At 42.4% G+C, this 21,784-nt stretch overlaps 1 protein-coding gene across 1 annotated transcript in view; it reads right to left on the bottom strand.

Annotated features, from left to right (window-relative positions):
• Positions 1-16,412, bottom strand: part of LOC126248115 (nucleolar complex protein 4 homolog A) — a 151,267-nt gene extending 134,855 nt beyond the window's left edge. The window contains exons 1-2 of the mRNA XM_049948795.1: positions 16,271-16,412; positions 16,074-16,182 (exon numbers count right to left, since the gene is read on the bottom strand). Coding sequence (XP_049804752.1) covers positions 16,074-16,182; positions 16,271-16,363 — 202 coding nt within the window. The 5' untranslated portion in view covers positions 16,364-16,412. The remainder of the gene's footprint in view (positions 1-16,073; positions 16,183-16,270) is intronic.
• Between the last annotated feature and the right edge of the window lie 5,372 nt (positions 16,413-21,784).

Here is a 21,784-nt window from a genome sequence, read left to right on the forward strand (position 1 = left end):
CCAACCACCAGTACCTCACCCTCCATTACCCCATAAAAACGAGCAGCTCACATAAGATGATAATATGTTAGGATAGACAAAACAACAACCATAAAAAAATAACGAGGACAAAAAGGTGAGAAGGTTATGAGCCAGGCCAGAGTACCCAGGGCCAGAGCAGGCGAGCAGTGGCCCCGCAACCCCTCAAGCAGTCAAGCAGTCAATGAGGCCTAAGTGCCCCACCTGAATAGAAACCACCTTGGCAAGCAATACTTCCCATTCCGCGCTGCAAGTCTAAACTTCCACTATTCCTTTCCCCCTCTGCCTTTCCATTGGGGGGTCTTCCTCGTGCATGGATCAAGGCAGTCAGAAAGATGCCGTGTTTCTTGACCCCCCAAAAGTAATTTGACTCATTACTGCACAAATGCTTATTATCAAAAGTATGTTCATGTGGGATATCAATGAGTCACAGCTGGAAACTGTCATCTCATACAAATATTTGTATGTAACAATTCTATTGCCCTCAGAACAATTTCATCCATCCTTTTCAATCCCCAAACTCACAGTCTTGTTATCCAGAAACCTTTACAGCCACCTAAAGCTTTCATTTGCCCATTTCCCATTTTCCTAGCACCAACCTATCCCAAATGGACCCCTGCTTCATCTATCTGCACCTGTTCAGTAAAGTGTCACTCCCCATAGCTAGACCCCAGTTCCACATTTTGTTTCTTAATTGCTGCCTAAGCAATGGACCGCCACCCAAAAGCCTAACTATAATTTTTTTATTTATTTATTTATTTATTTATTTATTTATTTATTTATTTTTTTGATCCCATCCCTTCTCTCACAACAATCTTCATTTCACCTTTTCCAATAATGGCAGTTCAGTACCCCTTACATACCTGATACTGCAAAAACATATCTCCATGGCACAGGCATCCCAGAAACAACTTTGTTCCCTCTGCAAGATAATGTTACTATGCAATCCCAAACAAATCTCATCGATAAATTGTCCAACCTGTTGACATCCCACTCCCTGCTTGGAGCACTGCTACCCATCAACTCCTATGCCTACCATTGCAAAGCTCTTCATCCACCCCTCGCAGCATCCAGGCCCTGCCTACATGACCTTTTCAATTTGCCATATCCTCTGAAACTCACTTCCAACACTCAATTAAATCCAGAACCCAAACATGAAACACTGTTGTTAACCTTCCCACCAGAAACATCAAACCTACTGAAGTTTCAGTCATAGCCAAATGCCTCACTCAGCCCCACACCCAAGTGTAATCACACTGGACTTGACAGATACCTATTCCCTTTCTCTCGATTCCCACAGTGGGAACACATCTTTGTCACCAGTCCTTCCAACCAAAGCCAACGTAATCCAAACAATGAACCTTGTCTTCTCCAGTTCATATTACCATCCAACCATGACCTTGTCCCTCCCCCCCCTAGCCACCTCCTGCTCACCTTCCGGAATCCCTTACCTCCAACTTGGCCTTACCATCCTTCCCTAGGTCCCATCAAAATAACACTAATCTCTCAGCAGGAGAAAGAACAGCCACACATCCTGGCTGAATCATCCTCCCCATAGACAAAGGCACTGCCACTTTATGATGAATCGCAGAGACTACCTGACAGATGGCTTCTGCCAGCCATCTGTCCCCTCCACCTAAAAGCCCCGCTACAGTGATCACATTCCAGAAGTCCAACATAACCTCCAATTCCTTCTGAGATCCTTAAGTCCATCCCATAACCTCTCCCAACGAGGGCCTGCACACCCAACTTCTATATGCTCCCCAAAATTCATAAACCCAACAATCCTGGATGCACCGTTGTAAATGGTTATTGTGCTTCTGCTGAAAGGATTTCCACTCTTGTTCATCAACGCCTCAAATCAATTGCCCAAAACCTAGCCTCTCACATCAAGGATACTAACCACTTTCTTCAACAACTATCTACCACCCCCACCCCTTCACCTCCTGATCCCTACTGTTGATGCTGTCTCATTATACAACATCCTCATGCCTGTGGCCTTACCACTATCAAGCACTACCTCTCCCAATGTCTTTCAGACTCCAAACCCACTATCTCATTCATCATACACTTTACTAACTATATCCTCTCGCACAACTACTACCAATTTCAGGGGAGATTATATAAGCAAACCTGCAGCACACCCATTGGAATTTGTATGGCAGCCTCCTGTGCCAACCTTTTTATGGGCCATCTAGAGGAAACCTTCCTAGCTTCCCAAAATCCGAAACCCCTTGTCTGGTTCAGCTTCACGTATGATATCTTCATGATATCCACTCAAGTCTCACTGTTTCTTCACAACCTCAACACCTTCTCTCCCATCTGCTTCACCTGGTCCTCCTGAATCCAACATGCCACGTTCCTGTATGCTGAACTCCACCTCCCCAATGGTTCCATCCACACCTCTGTACATTAAATCCACTAGTCACTATCAGTATCTGCATTTCAACAGCTGTCGTCCCTTCCACACCAAAAAGTCCCTCCCTCACAGCCTGTCCACCCACAAATGGCTTATCTGTAGTGATGAGAACTCCCTTGCCCAGTATGCTTAAAGTTTCACAAGAGCCTGGAGAGACTCCCCCCCCCCAAACCCAGCCCATAAAAAAATTCCCAGTGGCATTTCCTCACACACCCCAAATCCTCCCTTCACCCCGAAGAACCAGCCACAAAGGAGCATCTACCCCATCATCTAATATAACCTGGACTGAAACAAGTTAACTTCGTCATTCACCTGGGCTTCGATTATCAATCACCATGTCCTGAAATGAGGAACATCCTACCAAGATCCTTCCCACACCTCATCCACCCAAACCACACAACGTCCTAGTCCATCCCTACACCATTCCCCTCTCCTAAACCCTTACCTCTGGGATAATATACCTTTGGAAGAGCCAGGTGCAAAAGCTCCCCAACCCACCCACCCTGCGCTTCCTACTCCTGTCAGGTCAGAGGCTTATACTGCTCCATCAGAGGTAGGACCACCTTTGAAAACAACCTTGTCATCTACCAACTCTGCTGGTATTACTGCATAGCTTCTTATGGTGTGTGTGTGTGTGTGTGTGTGTGTGTGTGTTTGGAGCTTATGGGTGCTCAACAGTGAGGTTATCAGTGCCCTTACACTCATCAAAACAGACAGATGTGGCTAAAAACTCAAAAATTGTTCCACAATTAAAACTAACTATGCATCAGATTAAAATACAAGTAAAACTACATGGGAGGTAACAGAAAGGCACATGCAAACGTCACTAGCTGACTATTTGGAAAAAATATGGGTGAGACAGTTACCCTGTTAATACATTAAAACCACCTCCCTAAAATCTTGGGAAAAATGTTGGACAATTCACAAAACTTTAAAACTAGAACCACATTTGTTTGAATGTTACTTAAAATAGAGGGCAGATCCATCAGCAAACCCACCATGGCCCGCTGGTCAGAAAATAAAACACAGGCCAAAAAAATGTGGTGCACAGAGATTTGTACGCCACAAGCACCACACATTGGAAGGCCCTCCGCTGGAGCAAGAAGCCATGCATCATAGGGCTGTGACCTTCACAAAGACGAGTAACGAGGACCTTGTCCCATCGACATGGCTGGAAAGAGGTATGCCACGGCTGAGTTGTGGACTTTACTACACAGAGCTTATTGTTTTTCACTTCCAGTCGCTCATCCTACCACTGATGCCAGACTCTGGAGCACAACAGCGAGACTGCAGCATGCAGGGGATGGCATGCTGAAACAGCCGAGGATCATGACACAGTTCCTTGGCTGCTAGATCCGCCCTTTCATTCCTCACAATACCCATTTGCCCTGGTACCCAGCAGAAAGACACCACCTTCCCCAATCATGGTAGTTTGTGCAGGGCATCCTGGATATTCTGGACTACTTTATCTGCTGGGTACATTGGTTGTAGATATGTAAGTATTTTAGTATGTTACTCTACAAGTAAAATTTAAGAAAAAGCTCATATAAACAAAGGTCTGCAAATGTTTAGTTATGGAGTTACGGCTAATAAAAGATTTTGCGTGAAATTTAGCAAATTCGCTAATATGAAGCCATCACAAAACTGTACGAGGTTAAAGCAAAGCACGATTTCCATTTATTTTGTTGTTATTGGTCTGGTGAATCTAATAAAACATGCCCCAGATGTGTATTTACAGTAGTTTTCCAGAATATCCAGAGAAGCAAAGATTATTATACAGGTAAATTTGTTTACTTTCCATTAAGAATGTAGAAACATTTATGTCATTGTTGGCAACCATTAGCAAGTTGTTTCCTGACCTTAGTTTTCTGTATCGTTCAGTGGAAGAACATAATAACGACAGTGTATTTAAGTGAAGCCACATAGTAACTGTTGTAGTTTGTAGGTTATTTATGAAATAGGGATGCCTCGGTGGAGACATTTTTGAACATTTATTGTGAATGTATTGTGAAATTGTATGTACACTGTACAACTTCCTTAACAATGAGCTTTGTTTTTTCTGGTTTAACATGAATTCAATTGTGCTATGGTATTAATAAAAGTAGATTATCTGACACATTCATACAGTTACACTTAATGTTATTACCATCATTTTTCCAAAATTAAATTCTCTACAACTTCTGTTGGAAACTTTATGCAATTGTCTGGAATTTAAAAAACAAATTGGGCCAAGTAGTTAATAAATTAAAAATTTTACAAATTTACGTCTTTGCTTCTCTGGATGTTATGGAAAACTACTGTAGATACACGTCTGGGACATGTTTTATTAGATTCATCAGGTCAATAACAACAAAATAAATGGGAATTGTGCTTTACTTTAACCTCATACAGTTTTTTGATGGCTTCATATTAGCAAAGTTGCTAATTTCAGGAAAAATCTTTTATTAGACATAACTCTGTGACTAAAGATTTGCGGGCCTATGTTTATATGAACTTTTTTCTTTAGTTTTACTTGTAGAATAACATATTAAAATATTTGCATATCTTCATGAATCAACCTGCATCAAAGACAGTAAAGTCATCATCAGGCAGTCAGACCTTGAGGACACAATCCAGCAAAACACAGAGCAACCAACTGAGGCCTCCTGATTAGACCCTCTGTAAAGAGAGCTTCATAGTTGTGATGCTCATATAAAATGTCAGATAATATCACATGAAAAACAGAAGCAGGAGTGCAATCTCTCCTATACTGCACCAAATCTAAAATTACTCTGGGCCTCTGCCCTAACCTTGGTGGTAGACGGTTAAAAGCCTAGGTTTGACGTTATACTTGCTCCACACCAAATGACTCCAGCACACGCTGCACACAAATAAGTGGAGAAAAGGCTGGCCCAATTCCCTCGTGGTGGACAGCGTCAATAATCAAATAAGAAGGCCTCACCAATCCAGACACTGTGCACCCACAGTCCAGAAGCGAACTCACATAAGTCCTGTAAAACTGGAACAGACATACCCTGTCTGCTCCCCAAGATCTGTGACTAAGGCATTTTACAATGTTCAGTGCCTTGAGGGTTCTGTCTTTCAGGTCTCTCAGGTGTGGCAGCCACAACAATCTGGAGCAAAAAATGAGTCCCAGAAACCTCACTGAGACTCAAGAAAGTAGGGTGGTGTTCCTCATATGCAAGTTTGGTAAATTAAAAATATGACGAGAATGATTAAAATGAAAACACACACACACACACACACACACACACACACACACACACACACACACACACACACACTTATCTGCAGAAAAAATGAAAATCTGTCTTTGCAGCCTACTCATCTAAACTCCACAACATAAGCTGCAACTGATTGCTCGCTGTTGCAATACTAGAGGAGGAAGAGAAAACAACAAAATTGTCGACAAATAAGGAGCACTGTACAAGAACCTTACCATAGACATGAAGCTGTTTATGGCTATGGCAAAGAGGGCAGCACTTAAAACACCGCCCTGAGGGATGTCATTCTCCTGTTTAATATGACTGGACAGTGTGTCACCAACTCAAGTCCTAAAAATCTGCTAACACAGGAAAGACCATAGGAAGATGGGGAGGTGGTCATGAAAGCCCCACTGAAGCAGCTGCGTGAGAATACTGTGTCTCCAAGTAGTACTGCACATGTTACTGATACTGAAGGACATGCTGAAACAGTAATGGTTATGTAGGGAAGACTGATGAATGACCACCTCTAGCAGGGTCAGGTTGTCGACAGTGGACCAAAATCTCCGGAATCCACACTGAGAGTGGCTACGGAGTTGTTTGGTCTCTAACAAAATGACAGACAACAGTTGGCCATCCACTCCAGGGCCTTTCCAACACAGCTCGTTAAGCTGATACTCCGGTAACTACTGATACACACGACATCCTTTCCTGGTTTGAGGAGAGGTATCAAAACTGCCTTTCACCATGAGTTGGGGAAGTGACCTGGAGAAAGGGGAGTTGTAGGACTTAGAATTGTTGGGTCCAAAGTCCAACCTGCCCCTCTCTACATCACACGGTAGCGGCGAAACATCTTTTGGTGGCTGGAATGAGCTGTAGTTTTTGCAAAATGCTCTGCCAGTGTCTGAATGATGTCCCTGGGAGTTGTTTGGAGACACCTCTGTTTCAGGACTACTGCTATTGGCAAATGACTGCATTTACTGGAAATCCTCTGGCTGGCTTCCCAAACATTTGCAGAACAAGTGGAACCATTGATAGAGTCCAGGAATGCTTGCCATGACCTCTTCCTAATCTCCTTAATTATGTGTTGAGCCTTGGCTCTCAAGATTTGAAAGGCTATGATGATGTCTGCAGTTGGGCGGCATTTAAACCATCAAAGAATTGGATGCCTATACTGGATTGCCGAAGGGCACTCATCAGTCCGCCAACATATAAGTCGCCTCCTAAGATGACGTGAAGACTTCGGGATGGGAAAGTCAGCAGCATGATGGATCACTCTCGTAACATAGTCCACTCACTCCTGGATGCCATTACGGTGTTCAAACACAGCCAGCTGGCTGAAAAGATACAGCTAGCCCTGCTGACCATCCACTGTGGTGGGTTCTGTTGAAGCAATCCTCCATCCAGTAGGTTAATGTGACAAGGAAAGTGGTCACTGGAATGAAGTTTGTCAATGACTTCCCACTGAAGAAAGTCTGCAAGGGCTGGAAAGCAGGGAGGTAGGTCGATGGCTGAGAATGACTCAGTAGCACCACCCACTCCCAATTAATACCTCCACATCACCATCATGCGTCACGTCCCATCAGCTCCAACACCCATACATCATGTGCCACACCTGTGCATCTGCCACCCCTCCCACACTCCTAGCCAGCAAACTGATTGTCTCTCTCCCAGCCGCTAGCTATGTATCCCCAAACCATTAATCCTGCCTCCCACCTCTCTCTCTCTCCATCTACTCACCCACCCCTTATAACCTGCCACCTGCCAAACTGCAATCCTGGCATTGTCCATCCAGCCCAGCACCATGTAGATGCACAGGAGGTGTGTGTGTGTGTGTGTGTGTGTGTGTGTGTGTGTGTGTGTGTGTCATGAAATGGAACAATCACATAATATTCTCTACTGTATGTAAAGCTAGTGGCAGACTGTGGCTCATTGGCAGAATACTAAGGAAATGCAATCATCCTATGAAGGAGATAGCACACAAAACACTCGTGCAATCCATTCTAGAATACTGCTCATCTCTCAAGCTCATACCATGTAGGACTAATGGGGTGGGAGATTCCATGGTAACTCACGTTACATTTTGAAATCACTGTTTTCTTAGGTTGACTTGTTATCAATCTACAAACCCATATTTTCTTATGCAAATCATCATTATAAATTGCATTATTCAGGCAAAGATCTTGACATGTTATTTAAGCAGGGCAGAGCATTAAAATTAAAGAATAACAATGTAATTTATGTTGTGACTCATGTTACAAATTTTGGACATCCTATTCCTAATGTGCATTTCAGGTCAAAAGTGTCCTCAAACTATTATGAGTATGGATCTGGTTTTGATCACAGAAAATGCATATTAGGTTGGCATTCAAATGGCAGAATTACAGATTTCTAAAAATATTTATACCATGTGAAATATTGTAATATATTGAAAAAGGAGTGTGACTCAATGTTACACGACTCATGTACGTGCAGCTACCTGAGCGAAAGTTGATGCATCACCTACTATACATTTTTGCTTTTTTACTGCATACCCCCTAGCCGTTCTGCAACTGCACCAATTCCATCTATGGCTCCTTTTACCATGGGTTGTAGCAAATAAGTTCCACTAGATTTCCACATTAAGATATGATTGAAATTGGGGTACAGCAGCAGTAACATATTTGTTTTTAAATTGTGAGGCAGGTCCATCTGACCAGGTTGGAAGTACCTTCACATTTTCAGGTATAGTTGACAGTACATGATAATGTAAGCAATTGCAGCACTTGAGCCATGGCTTTATCCAGAGCACTATGTGGCTTATACAGTGACCAACTTGCTTCACTAGGTTGCTGATCTTGCATCTTATGCTGCCTATGTTTTCTAGCTCTCTCTCCCTATTTTTAGCTTTTCTTTCTTCTAACAACAGTCCTTGCTTATGTTGACTCAATTGTAGAGACTTTTCTTTCTGCTTCTGCTGAATTTTTTGAGCTTCTTCCAGATGATTCTTAAATTGAAACTTCCTGGCAGATTAAAACTGTGTGCCCGACCGAGACTCGAACTCGGGACCTTTGCCTTTCGCGGGCAAGTGCTCTACCAACTGAGCTACCGAAGCACGACTCACGCCCGGTACTCACAGCTTTACTTCTGCCAGTATCTCGTCTCCTACCTTCCAAACTTTACAGAAGCTCTCCTGCGAACCTTGCAGAACTAGCACTCCTGAAAGAAAGGATATAGCGGAGACATGGCTTAGCCACAGCCTGGGGGATGTTTCCAGAATGAGATTTTCACTCTGCAGTTTTAATCTGCCAGGAAGTTTCATATCAGCGCACACTCCGCTGCAGAGTGAAAATCTCATTCTGGAAACAGCCCCCAGGCTGTGGCTAAGCCATGTCTCCGCTATATCCTTTCTTTCAGGAGTGCTAGTTCTGCAAGGTTCGCAGGAGAGCTTCTGTAAAGTTTGGAAGGTAGGAGACGAGATACTGGCAGAAGTAAAGCTGTGAGTACCGGGCGTGAGTCGTGCTTCGGTAGCTCAGTTGGTAGAGCACTTGCCCGCGAAAGGCAAAGGTCCCGAGTTCGAGTCTCGGTCGGGCACACAGTTTTAATCTGCCAGGAAGTTTCATATCAGCGCACACTCCGCTGCAGAGTGAAAATCTCATTCTGGAAACATCCCCCAGGCTGTGGCTAAGCCATGTCTCCGCTATATCCTTTCTTTCAGGAGTGCTAGTTCTGCAAGGTTCGCAGGAGAGCTTCTGTAAAGTTTGGAAGGTAGGAGACGAGATACTGGCAGAAGTAAAGCTGTGAGTACCGGGCGTGAGTCGTGCTTCGGTAGCTCAGTTGGTAGAGCACTTGCCCGCGAAAGGCAAAGGTCCTGAGTTCGAGTCTCGGTCGGGCACACAGTTTTAATCTGCCAGGAAGTTTCATATCAGCGCACACTCCGCTGCAGAGTGAAAATCTCATTCTGGATTCTTAAATTCTTCATATTTTCTTTGACTAACTTTTCCCTCCTCTTACTCAGCCTTTCTGCTGCTGCTAAGAGCATCCTCCTCTTCTAACCTTAAAATAATACAACTGTGACTCAGACTATGTGACTCATGATACACATTTAATTTTCTGCTTTTACATTACTGGTTGAAATAGGGAAATTTTTAGTAGTGATATTAGTTACACATTCACACTAACAAGGGAACCTCCCCATCGCACCCCCCTCAGATTTAATTACAAGTTGGCACAGTGGATAGGCCTTGAAAAACTGAACACAGATCAATCGAGAAAACAGGAAGAAGTTGTGTGGAACTATGAAAAAAATAAGCAAAATATACAAACTGAGTAGTCCGTGTGCAAGATAGGCAGCATCAAGGGCACTGTAAGCTTTGATGCGCCGTGGTCCCGTGGTTAGCGTGAGCAGCTGCGAAACGAAAGGTCTTTGGTTCAAGCCTCCCTCGTGTGAAAAATTTTTTATTTTCAGACTATTATCAAAGTTAAGGCACTCAAACATAATCAACTTCGCTCTCCAAAATTCCAGGACATGTTCCGATTTGCTTGGACACATGCAGGATTTCAAGTTCTACACACGGAAAAATTTGAAAATGTTAGAAACATATGTTTTGACAGAGCACAAGGAAAACTGTGCGACTGTGAAACTGTTGCAGTCATTTGTTGCAGTTCATGTGACAAACTCCTATGTTTTCATCACTTTTTTGGGAGTGATTATCACATCCACAAGAAAACCTAAATCGGCAAGGTAGAAGAATTTTTTACCCATTCGCCAAGTGTACAAGTTAGATGGGTCGACAACATATTTCTGTCAGGTGACGCACATGCCATCACCAGTGTCGTATAGAATATATCAGACGTGTTGTCCTGTGGAAGAATCGGTTGACGTATGACCTTGCGAGCAAATGTTTTCGGTGCCCACTGGAGAGGCACGTCATTTCGTCTACTAATCGCACGGTTTTGCGGTGCGGTGGCAAAACACAGACACTAAACTTATTACAGTGAACAGAGACGTCAATGAACGAACGGACGGATCATAACTTTGCGAGAATAAAGAAAGTAAAATTTTCACCCGATGGAAGACTTGAACCAAGGACCTCTCCCTCCAGAGCTGCTCACGCTGACCACAGGACCACAGCGCTCCTAAGCTCACACTATCCTTAATGTTGCTTATGTTGCACATGGACTACTCAGTTCGTATATTTTGCTTATTTTTTTCGTAGTTCCACATAACTTCTTCCTGTTTTCTCGATTGATCTGTGTCCAGTTTTTCAAGGCCTATCCACTGTGCCAACTTATAACTAAATCTGAGGGGGGTGCGATGGGGAGGTTCCCTTGTAAGAAGTAAATTACTGAACAAGATAAAAGTTACCTCTAACATCTCTCTTGGTATAAAAACTTAATTACATTAGGATATGTAACAGTAGTACAAATAATGATATGCTAATTCTTACCTTTCAATTAGTTGAAATGAAGGTCCAAAATCTCCAATAATTCACACTCTCATTGCATGAAAAATATATGGCATTATAAAAATGGCTACAAATTGTGGAGAGAAAGCAATAATGGGCGACAAACCATTGTTGCCAAACAGTAAAAACTTCAGCCTTTCCAAAAAAATTATAAAAAGTACCAAATTTTAAACTTTTACATATCGAAAGTGTGTCCTACTTTACATGGAGTATCCCGGATACTAAACAGAGACAAAGAGCAGCAGCACAACTGGTCACAGTTTTGTTTGACCCATAGGAGAGTGTCACAACCAACTTCAAAGAGATGAATTTAGAAATGTATTACAACCCACTATGAATCATTGCTATAGTGGCTGCGAAGACAAGATTGGACTAATTACAGTGTGCACAGAGGCTTTTAAGTAATCATTCTTCCTGCTCACCATATGTGAGTGAAACAGGGAAAAAGCCTTTATATCTGGTACAACAGGATATACTCACTGCCATGCACCTCACAGTGGTTTGTAGAGTATCAATGTAGAATACTGTAATTTCTTGTTGTGCCATAGTACACATACACTGTATGAAAATGGATGATGAAGTGGTCCCTTTGCCTTTCTCATAACTGATGCAAAATATATGTAGGCCCTACTTATGTAATACACAACAAAAGGCTTCTCAGAGATTTGACTGCTATATAACATACCTTTTCTGATTTTATCTAGAAGTTCTAATTTTTATACCAATGAGTATGTTAATTATGATGTAAACATAGACCACAGATTAGCCCTCATCACAATCGAGAGCAGAGGGCATAATCAGCATTCAACCAGTCAAGCTGGACATACAATTTGGGGGTCACTAGAAGGGTCCAATACCACCCGTCGGCTTTGACCCGTGACATAAGTCTGTTGTTGTGTGTGACGTCACGACGGCGCAAAGTTTAGTTTGTGAGTGTTGCGTGTTTGCAGATGTCTTGTTGTGCTGTCGGTGGTACTCTCTGGTGGCGTGTTCATGGGTTGCGGGTATCGTTTTGTTGTTGGTTTAGTGTGCACTTGTGATGTGTTTGTAGGTGGTGTGTGGTTGTGGTTGGTGGTACTCTCTGGTGGGGTTTGTGTGTCATATTGGATTTGTTGACATTGTCGGGTGTTCTTCTGGTGATTAGTGAAGTTCTAGTGGAATATTTTGCAGTGAGTTGATGGTTTAATTTTTGGTTATTTCTATGTTAATGTAGTGTCGTATATGGTGTGTCGTCTTTGAATTTTTTACATTACTTTTCTTATGTCATTGTTAGGAATGGATATGACCGATAAAGTCAACAGTTTTCGGTTGTGGGGCACAATGGGCGACAGTACTACATCACTCATCAAATTCCTGCAACTGTTTGGACTTTTGGCCAAGCTGGTGAAATGTGCTGCATGTGGTGAATATATAAAGTTAAGGAAAGTTCTGGTGTCTCGGTCCAGGGACGGCTATATGTGGAGGAGCCGGCATGATAACATTTGGCGCTCCATTCGCTGGGTACCTGGTTCTAGAAGTCTAGGTTGGGCATGCGTGAAATTGTGTTGATGAGTTATCATTTTTGTTTTCAGTCCTCTCACAGTTTTTGTGCGCATGAGGTGGGTGTGGGTGAGCAAACGGTCCTTGATTGGTATTCTTTTTGTCACGAGGTTTGTTCAGAGTACATTAAATACAGGGGTAAGTTGGGTGGACCTGGAGTAGTGGTTGAGATTCATGAGTCGCAGTTTGGTAGGAGGAAGTATGGGAGGGGTAAGCCTGTGGTTGGTTTATGTGAGTGGGGGGGGCTGTGGTTTCGGGGTCTGGGTCCTCTCAATGTGTGTTTAGGGTTGCTGAACATCGTACAAAGAGGGAGTTAGTGGAGTTAATTCAGGAGTATGTAGAACAGGGGAGCAATGTAGTTTCTAATGGGTTTGCTTCTTATAGTGGGTTGGGTTGGGAGGGTTACAATTCAATCACAATGTAGAGTTTAAGAATTATGAGAGTGGGGCCTGTACAAATACTATAGAGGGGTTTTGGGGGGCTGTTAAATCTGTTATAGGGAGGGGGAAGAGGCACTCTTCCAACCTTCAGGCTCATTTAGATGAGTATTGTTGGCGAAAGAGCATCCCTGAGGGGTATCCTATGTTTAGGGTTTCCTTAAGGGCTGTTACGAAGATGTACAGGCTCAGGGTTGTTGGTTAGTTAGGTTTTGGGGGTGGGGTTGGCTGTGGCTCTGGGAAGGGGGGGGGGGGGGGTGTTGGTGAGGTTTGGGGAGGTAGATGGGTGGGGGGTGGTTGTGGATTTTTGTTTTTGTTGTGGAGGATTCTTAGGCTTTTTTTTTTTGTTAGTATTTGTTTCTTCAGTTTTGATTTTTTGCGGGTGAGGAGGTTGGGAATTTTATTTGGTTGTGGTTTATTCTGTTGGTGTGTGTGTGTGTGTGTGTGTGTGTGTCCGATACAGGAGACAGCGCCGAAGCTTTCATGTGGTGAGTTGTCTCTTTTTTTGTTCATGTTTTTATCTGGTTAGATGATTCGTGGATTATGTGTGTGTGTGGGAGGGGGGGAAGGGGGGGGAGGGTGTTGCTGGTATTGGTGAGCTGGTTTTGTGTGTTGTGACCTGAGGTCAATGGAAGTGTTTGATTCAAAATTTGGTGTTTTATTAGTTTTTGAGGTAGTGATGATTGTGGAAGTGGTTGTAGATATGGGTTTTATGGATTGGTATCGGGAGTTTCCGTTCATCTTTATAGGTCAAGGGAAGTGTTCAATTCCAAATTTGATGTTTTCTTGTGGTTTTTGAGGTAGTGATGATTGTGGAAGTGGTTGTAGGTTTCGGTTTTATGAATTGATATTGGTAGTTTCTGTTGAGCTATATAGGGCAAGGGAAATGTTCGATTCCAGTAGGTATTGTTTCTACCTGATTTTGGGAAGGTTGTGGTGATTTTATTTTACCGGTTTTGTCTAGTGGCGTGTGTTTATTTTTTGTTTGTCCCCACCCAAAAACCCCCAATTTCCCCCAGTTGTTTCATTATATTATTAGAGAAATATGTGTTTGATGGTTTTTCGATCTATTTTCATGTTTATTGTCATGTTTATGTAATGATGTCATAGTCACGATATGGAAGTAGTTGTGAATGGTCGTTTCTGCTATACTGGTGACGTCATTGGTCAAAGTAGATGGGTGGAATCGGACGTTTCCATTAACTCCAATCTGGGCAATGGCTCAGTAGTCATTTCAAGTCCTTTATTAAATCCTATAAGAATGATATTCCTCTGCTAAGTCCACACTGCTCAGAATACACAGTGAGTCTCCTAGTAGAAAAAAGCCTTTTGTTACCAAACTTCTGGTCCAGCAAGATAAAATCATGGCTAAAAATGTAAAAGTTAACATTCAGTCCATGATAAGTTGTGTGTTGTTCTCAGTGCATGGAACAGGTGTACAAAGTTATCACGAATCAGTATATTAGCATTCATAATTTACAGTCACTTCCAAAGATAGTCTAGTTCTGTAGGGCAAAGATGGGGAAAGTATTTACCATGGCTACCTTACCTCAATGTAATAATGATAGAAAATCTGGTTATGGTGACAGCTTAACATTACAGGATAGACAGGAGGCTGACAATTTCGTTGAGACTGGGTGAAGCCTGTGAATGTGAATATGAAGGCTGTGGTAAAAGACTGGCTTGTAATACAGTCTGAGGTCTACACTCATCACTGACAACATTTACCAAGTATTTAATGCTACGCATGATTACTATGACAAGTAATTCCTTTTTTTGTGTGGTTATTTCTAATTTCAGTGTGAATCTATATTAGTCAATATTCACTCCACATTTAACCGTCTTCACATTATAAATAAGCAGCAGTACAGAGGGACTAAATTGAGAAATGCTGTATTATGTACGGCTTTTATAATGAATACTGGGGTTTTTAACACTTTATAATATTTATTATGTCAAACTTACAGTTATAAATGATATGTCAAATGAAAGAGCAACTCAAACAGTTTTACCAAAAATCTTATAAATGTTCGATGTGAGCACCATTTGTCACACAGCACACATCAAGTCTATAGCCAAGTTTTTCCTAAACGTTAGTAAGTGTGTGTTCAGTGATTGTAGCAACAGCTGTTTCAATCCGGTTTCTTAATTCAAGGAGGTCTGCTGGTAGCGGAGGCACGTACACACAGTCCTTGATGAAGCCCCAAAGGAAAAAATCGCATGGCATTAGGTCGGGTGAACGTGGAGGCCATGCAAAGCAAGCCCTGTCCTAGTGCCCGTTTCAGCCTATCCAGCATTTGGGAAGAACTCTGTTATAGATTTGATGTGTGCCGTGTGACAAATGGTGCTCACATTGAACATTTATAAGGTTCTTGGTAAAACTGTTTGAGTAGCTCTTTCATTTGACATATCATTTGTAATTGCAAGTTTAATATAATAAATATTATAAAGTGTTAAAACTCCGATATTCATTTATAAACACCCTGTATAATAGACCAATCTCTGGCAACCATTTTGAGCACATTATGTACATAATATATTGCACAAAAACTACAAACAATGCGACACCACCACGTAACTTTTCTAAACTTTCAATCTAAACCGAAGGTTTAATTATGCTGTTGCACATGCACAATGTTGATCCAATTTCAATTCTCCACATTTTCAATCAGCAGGATGTTTAGTTTTTATATGGCACGCCGCCTCAATTATCTAAACCATTCTAATTACGTTGTATCTAAATGTTTAATGCTTTAAATAAACAAGTGAGCACAGAACAATTTATCGCCCAGTGAAAATATTAAACCCTGAGCAAATTTACTCTCATGCTTCTTACTAATGAACACACAGGATACTTGACAGAGAGGTCGACATGTGTCTCCTCTGACGACGTGGCAGGTTCTAGCTTTTGGTTTATGCCTTTTCTCAACTAGTGTGTAAATAAACAATGATAAGTAAGGGCACTACCACCTGTCCGTTCAGACTAATTCTGAAGACTAGCTGAACTTACCATTTAGTGTAATACTCTGGGGCACATTACGCAAGTCTCCTCGTTTTAGTACTTCTGAAAATGCAAGCTCCAATGCAAGTATCGCTGCCTGTGATTTCTTCTCACTGCCCTGTCATACGAGAAACATAAATTAAAAAGTAAAATTATCACCACCTACACACAAACAACGCTCGAATCAGACATAATCTTGAACTAACATCTATTAAGGAAAGTATGTCGACGAGATTATTTGCATATTTTCTGTTCTCTAAAAAGAACAAAACTTTATTACGAAGCTCTTTCGAACACATGGTCTACGTTTTCAAAACAAACACTGACAGGCTATTCAGAGACTCTCAATCATAGTACAATTGCACAGAGATCAGACATCCCCTGCCCAAAGAGTTTAGAATATGAAGCCGGATAGGCATGAATTTGAACGCCGAAATTATATACACAAGTAATGTTAAACCACACACAAGACAGAAACTCGTATGATATTCGAGCAAACAAAGTTGATACCGGGCACAGTCGCTGATGGGAGAGCCCGTCAATGGCAAATGCCTTTACGGTCACTCCCATCTGCCATCACGCCGAGTGTCAATTTTGTTTGTGCGAGTAATATGAACTTTGGTAACATGCCTTTGGTTCGATGCCACGCCATCTGAAGCGATGCATGTTTATCAATCCATCATCTAGTTTTCTTATTGGCTGATTTTTAGTATTCCACGTTGGTTTCATCACAGTGTGCACCTGTTTAAGACTTCTCGTGTGTATTCCACACGCTGAATTGCGTTGTAAATATTTTACTCGTATTGTGGTTGCTTTCGTAGTATTGGGTGGGGTAAACGATTCCAAACTTGTTTTTGTTTTATAAAAGAAGCTGATTTCGTCGCATAGTATTCTGTATCTGTTATTGCTTACGAATCTGAGTCCGGATTGTTCTATTTAAATGGATTGCAAGTATAATCTTACCACGGAATGAGTATGTAATTCTGCTTTGAATAGTGTTGCTTTTTGCCATGAGTGCCATGCATTTCACAGTGGCTGGTGGAGTAAGGAGATGTAGGTGAGTAGGCACTACGCTTTGTTGTCTGGGTGAGTAGAGCAGTCTTTCTTGCTATCCTAAAAGTGCGACAGTAATTACACAAGTGTTTTCACATGTTTTTAACAGATACTACAATAATACAATGACAACTTAGCACAAACCACTGAAAATTTCTATGGTATCCCTTAAATGCTACAGTACGATAAACGTGTGGCAACAAAAATTTAGAATACGATCACTATAGTCCGTGAGACGAGTGATTGGTACTGACAGTTCCGGCGGGTAGACGGCGCTGTTGCCAAACGTGGCTCACAGCACGCGGCGCCCTGTCTGCTACACGCATTCTCTAGCAGCAGAAATAAAAGCGAGACAAAATACAAGTCGTATTGGTACGCGTGAATTTATTTAAAGTTGATGCTTGAAATATATTAACTCGAAAGCTGATAAGAGCTATTTAGTACAAGTATCTAAGATGCTGAAACATAATAAAGTTATTTGTTAAACTTCACAACTGAAATGAAAACTATTTTCGCAAGTTGTTGAACATTAGCAGTTTTGGTTTCCATTGTTAAGTATTAGCATTATTAATTTGTTCTACTACAAGCAACAGAATAATTGGTTAGTGTATTAAGAGTTATAATCTGAAGAAAGTACTCACAATATGATGATCTGGTTGTAGATCGATAGCAAATTCCCTCCTTACCTTCCTGAATAAGTTGTAGTTACTGTAATGGAAAAACACCACTCACATCACTGTCAGAATCTGATTTGACATTGTCTTCCTCAGCACTACTCGAACTATCACTGCTCTCTCCCAGATGTATAATTAAATTTTCGATGCATTCTTCCACAACACCTTCGGTTTTGGCCGCCTCTCTGATGGCACTTGCAGTGTTGTTTACAATTTTAGCCCATGTCTCGCTTGTCACTTTATTGATAGCTGCTGGAAGGAGAGTTTCCACTTCAGAGATCGTTAATTTTTGATTGTTTGCAGCAATGTAATTTTTTATCTGCGCCCACACTCCTTCAATTGCATTGAAGTGACAGTGGTATGGAGGAAGCCGAACGATTTCATGCCCGTGCCTTTTAGCAATCTCGTCAATTACATATGTTGGAAATTGGGGTTTCTTCTGTGCCACAATTTCGAGCAGTTCCGCCTTCCTTAAATCTTCTCTGAAATCTACTTTTCGCCATTTCAACCACTGAATGATATCGTCTTTTTTTGTTGCCAAGGTTGGTGCCTTATCGTGAACAACGGAATGATAAGGCGCATTGTCCATAACAATTACTGATGGACTTGTCAGATTCGTCATAAGCGATGTCTCGAACCATTCTTGAAATACTACACTGTTCATTTCTTCATGGTAATCTCCCGTCTTTTTTGACCGAAACATTTTCAAGCAGTTTGGCACAAAACCTTTCGATGTTCCTGCATGTAAGACAATAATACGCCCTCCTTTGCCAACAGGCACTGCCATTGTCCCCTCGGGCGTTCCATCATTCCAGCCTCTACGTAAAGAATGGCTGGCATTGACCCAAGTTTCATCTAACCACACTGTACTTTCGAATTCCACACCCATGATCCTGCGCAGAAATCTGCACCGCCATGCAACTTCATCTGTCCTTTCCATTAATATTTTGCGTCCGTTAAACAGTGAATAGCTGAGGTCTATGTCTTTCAACACTGTACGCAATGAAAATTTGCTCCCTTTAAAAAGATCGTCTTTCTGAAGCGACACCAGTAATTTAGATAGAGTGGGATGTTCCCTTCTCTTATCATAGCTGTATATATGACGACGAATAGCGTCTTTCTGAAAATCGTCCAAAGCTGTCACCTGCTTATTTCTCGGTCGCTTCTTTCCTGGTGTGTGCAGCTTTGTTGTGCCACTCTCGTCACAATCTACACTATACTGTTCTTTCCCTATCTTTACAATAGTGTTCTTACTTATTTTCAATGTTGCTGCAGTTCTCTTCACAACCTGAACAACAGGAATTAAGGGCCCACCTTTGTCCTTTTCTTTCTCAAAGTAATCCCTCACAGAGCACACGAATTCACGGGCCTGGGTGTGTAGCACACTTTTCTTCCTCCGTTTCACTTCTTGTGTTGGGCTGGTACTACCCGCCGCACTAGACATTGTTTACAACGAAACATAAACAAAGAAACACTAAAAACAACGAAAACGAAATAAACTGCGAATTCAACTTCAGACAAACTACGAACGACCGCACCGCCTGCACGCGAGACACTGGTAAGTTTCATAAGCGCGCGCGACCGGGTTTCAGAGCGGCAACGTGGCCCTTGCTACCCGCTCAAAGTCAGGCCGTCATTGGCTGCCTGCCTGCGGTCGCTAGGCAACGGAAAGACGCTACCGAGCTGTCAATACCAAAGACTCGTCTCCCAGACTGTATACTTACCGTGCTTTTAAATCTACCTATTCACATATGATACGTAAAAAAAAAAAAAAAAAAAGGAATGAGTCCGTAGAATATCATGTGACAAAACAGTATCTATTTCAGGGGTGGGCAGGATTTCGGCTCGTGGGCTTTTCCCGGCGCGAGTCCCAAAGTGCTCGGCCTCGCTTCTCATTTCCCCCACCGCTCTGTCACGCTGTCAGAGCGCGAGGAGGAGGAATAGCGGAAAACTGCGAACGCTCGCAGTTAAATAGCAAAAAAATGGCTCTGAGCACTATGCGACTTAACCTCTGGGGTCATCAGTCGCCTAGAACTTAGAACTAATCAAACCTAAGGACATCACAAAACTCGGATGGACAACACTGAAACACCCGTCTTACAGTCCTGACCTGGCTCCATGTGACTGCCTGAGGCAGGATTCGAACCTGCGACTGTAGTGGTCGCTCGGTTCCAGACTGTAGCGCCTAGAACCGCACGGCCACTCCGGCCGGCGTTAAATAGCAATGCAGTCCCCCTGCATACTATTTGATCTTATATTTCTCATTTCTCAACAACATATGTCAGACACGAAACAAATTTTCAGTATTATTTCATTATTTTTGGCGTACTGAAGACATAATATAATTTTCATCTGAACTGTAGGCATGAGTATTTATAGACACAGACTGTTTCAAAGAACTTCGCCCCCAAGTTGCCACGTAGTCGTGACGTTTTAAGTTTCATAATCGAAAAAGTCATTCACGCAAATACGTCCGTCGAAATATTGTAGTACTTTTGCAATCTCGTTATGGAGACTTGGAAACACTACCTGAGGAAAGCAGTGTAGGCGTCCTGGACAGTTTTGACGTGAAAATGTTTGTCATTACTATACGCGCAAACAAAGTAGACACTCGGTGCGGTAGCTGATGGTAGCGACTGTAAAGGCATTTCCGATTTGCAGTCGCTCCCATCAGCCACCGTGCCGAGAGTCAACTTTGTTTGCACGTATATTACAACTGGAATTACCTTGTAGGTCAATCAGCTACATCGGCATATGCACATGGCTGCTTGCAACAGAAACAGCAAATGATCACAAAAATAGCACAGAAACCGATGTAAGATTGACACCGTACTCAAAATTTTTATAAAACTATTCTTGTAATTGTTGCAAGGCCACAATGAATTCCTCAGACCTCGCGTTTTATTTAATGGTAGTGAGCTTAGGGTATTGGAGTGTCTTTGTCAGAATATGACGCTTCTACAACGCTATTTTCTTTTTAAATGCATTCCCTCAAATCAGAAAGAAGTTATTTTACAATATCTTATTGTGGGCAGTGTGCTGCCTAGTCCACTTAAAATTCCATTCCAGATGTTCTAATTTTCGTTCCTATACTCCTTTTCCATCACAAATTCAAGCCGATTACTTTCGCCTTCAGCAGGAACAAGAATGGATGTTCACCATGACAATTTAGACAACTTGAATTCATCGCCCAATTCACGACAGACCTGCAGCATATAAAAGGAGCTGAAAACGTCATGGCGGATTTCCTGCCTCAGTTGGAATCGATCTCGCAGGCTATTGAGTACAAGGACATGGTTGCTGCGCAAGAGACAGACCAATAACTCACCGAATTCCGTTTCCACAGTACATCCAGGTTACGTGTGCGGCAGATACAACCTGCTGGTGAATATTTGCGAGTTTGGTGCGGTGCATCACAGGGAAAACCGAGAACTTTTGTACCTAAGAAATTGCGACGGCAATTATTTGACAGAATCCATGGGCTGGCTCATCCGGGAATAAAGACTAGCGTGAAGCTGATGACGGACAGATTTGTGTGGCCCAACATAAAGAAGGTCTGCCTTAGTCGGGCAAAAACGTGCTTAGATTGTCAGAGGGCCAAGGTTGGACGACACGTGCACAATGCAGAGGGAGACTTCCCACTTAGGACGCAACGTTTCACACATGTGCAACTGGACATCGTGGGACCTCTATTGTCATCAGAAGGATACGTTACCTCCTCACTGCAGTGGACTGCTTCACCAGATGGCTGGAGGCGGTTTCATTATCGGACATTTCCGTGAAAATGGTGGCACGGTATTTCTTTCGTCATGGATTGCACATTTCGGCTGCCCTTTACATGTTACCAGAGACCAGGGGCGTCAATTTGAACCGACGCTATTCTCAGAATTGGCCAACCTCTGCGGTTTTTACCATCATTGTACCACGGCTTAGCACCTAGCAAGCAATGGAATGGTGGAACAGTGGCGCAGAATGTTAAAAGCCGCTTTAATG

The sequence above is a fragment of the Schistocerca nitens genome, chromosome 1 (assembly GCF_023898315.1).
Source record: "Schistocerca nitens isolate TAMUIC-IGC-003100 chromosome 1, iqSchNite1.1, whole genome shotgun sequence".
In the NCBI taxonomy this organism is placed as follows: Eukaryota; Metazoa; Arthropoda; class Insecta; order Orthoptera; family Acrididae; genus Schistocerca; species Schistocerca nitens.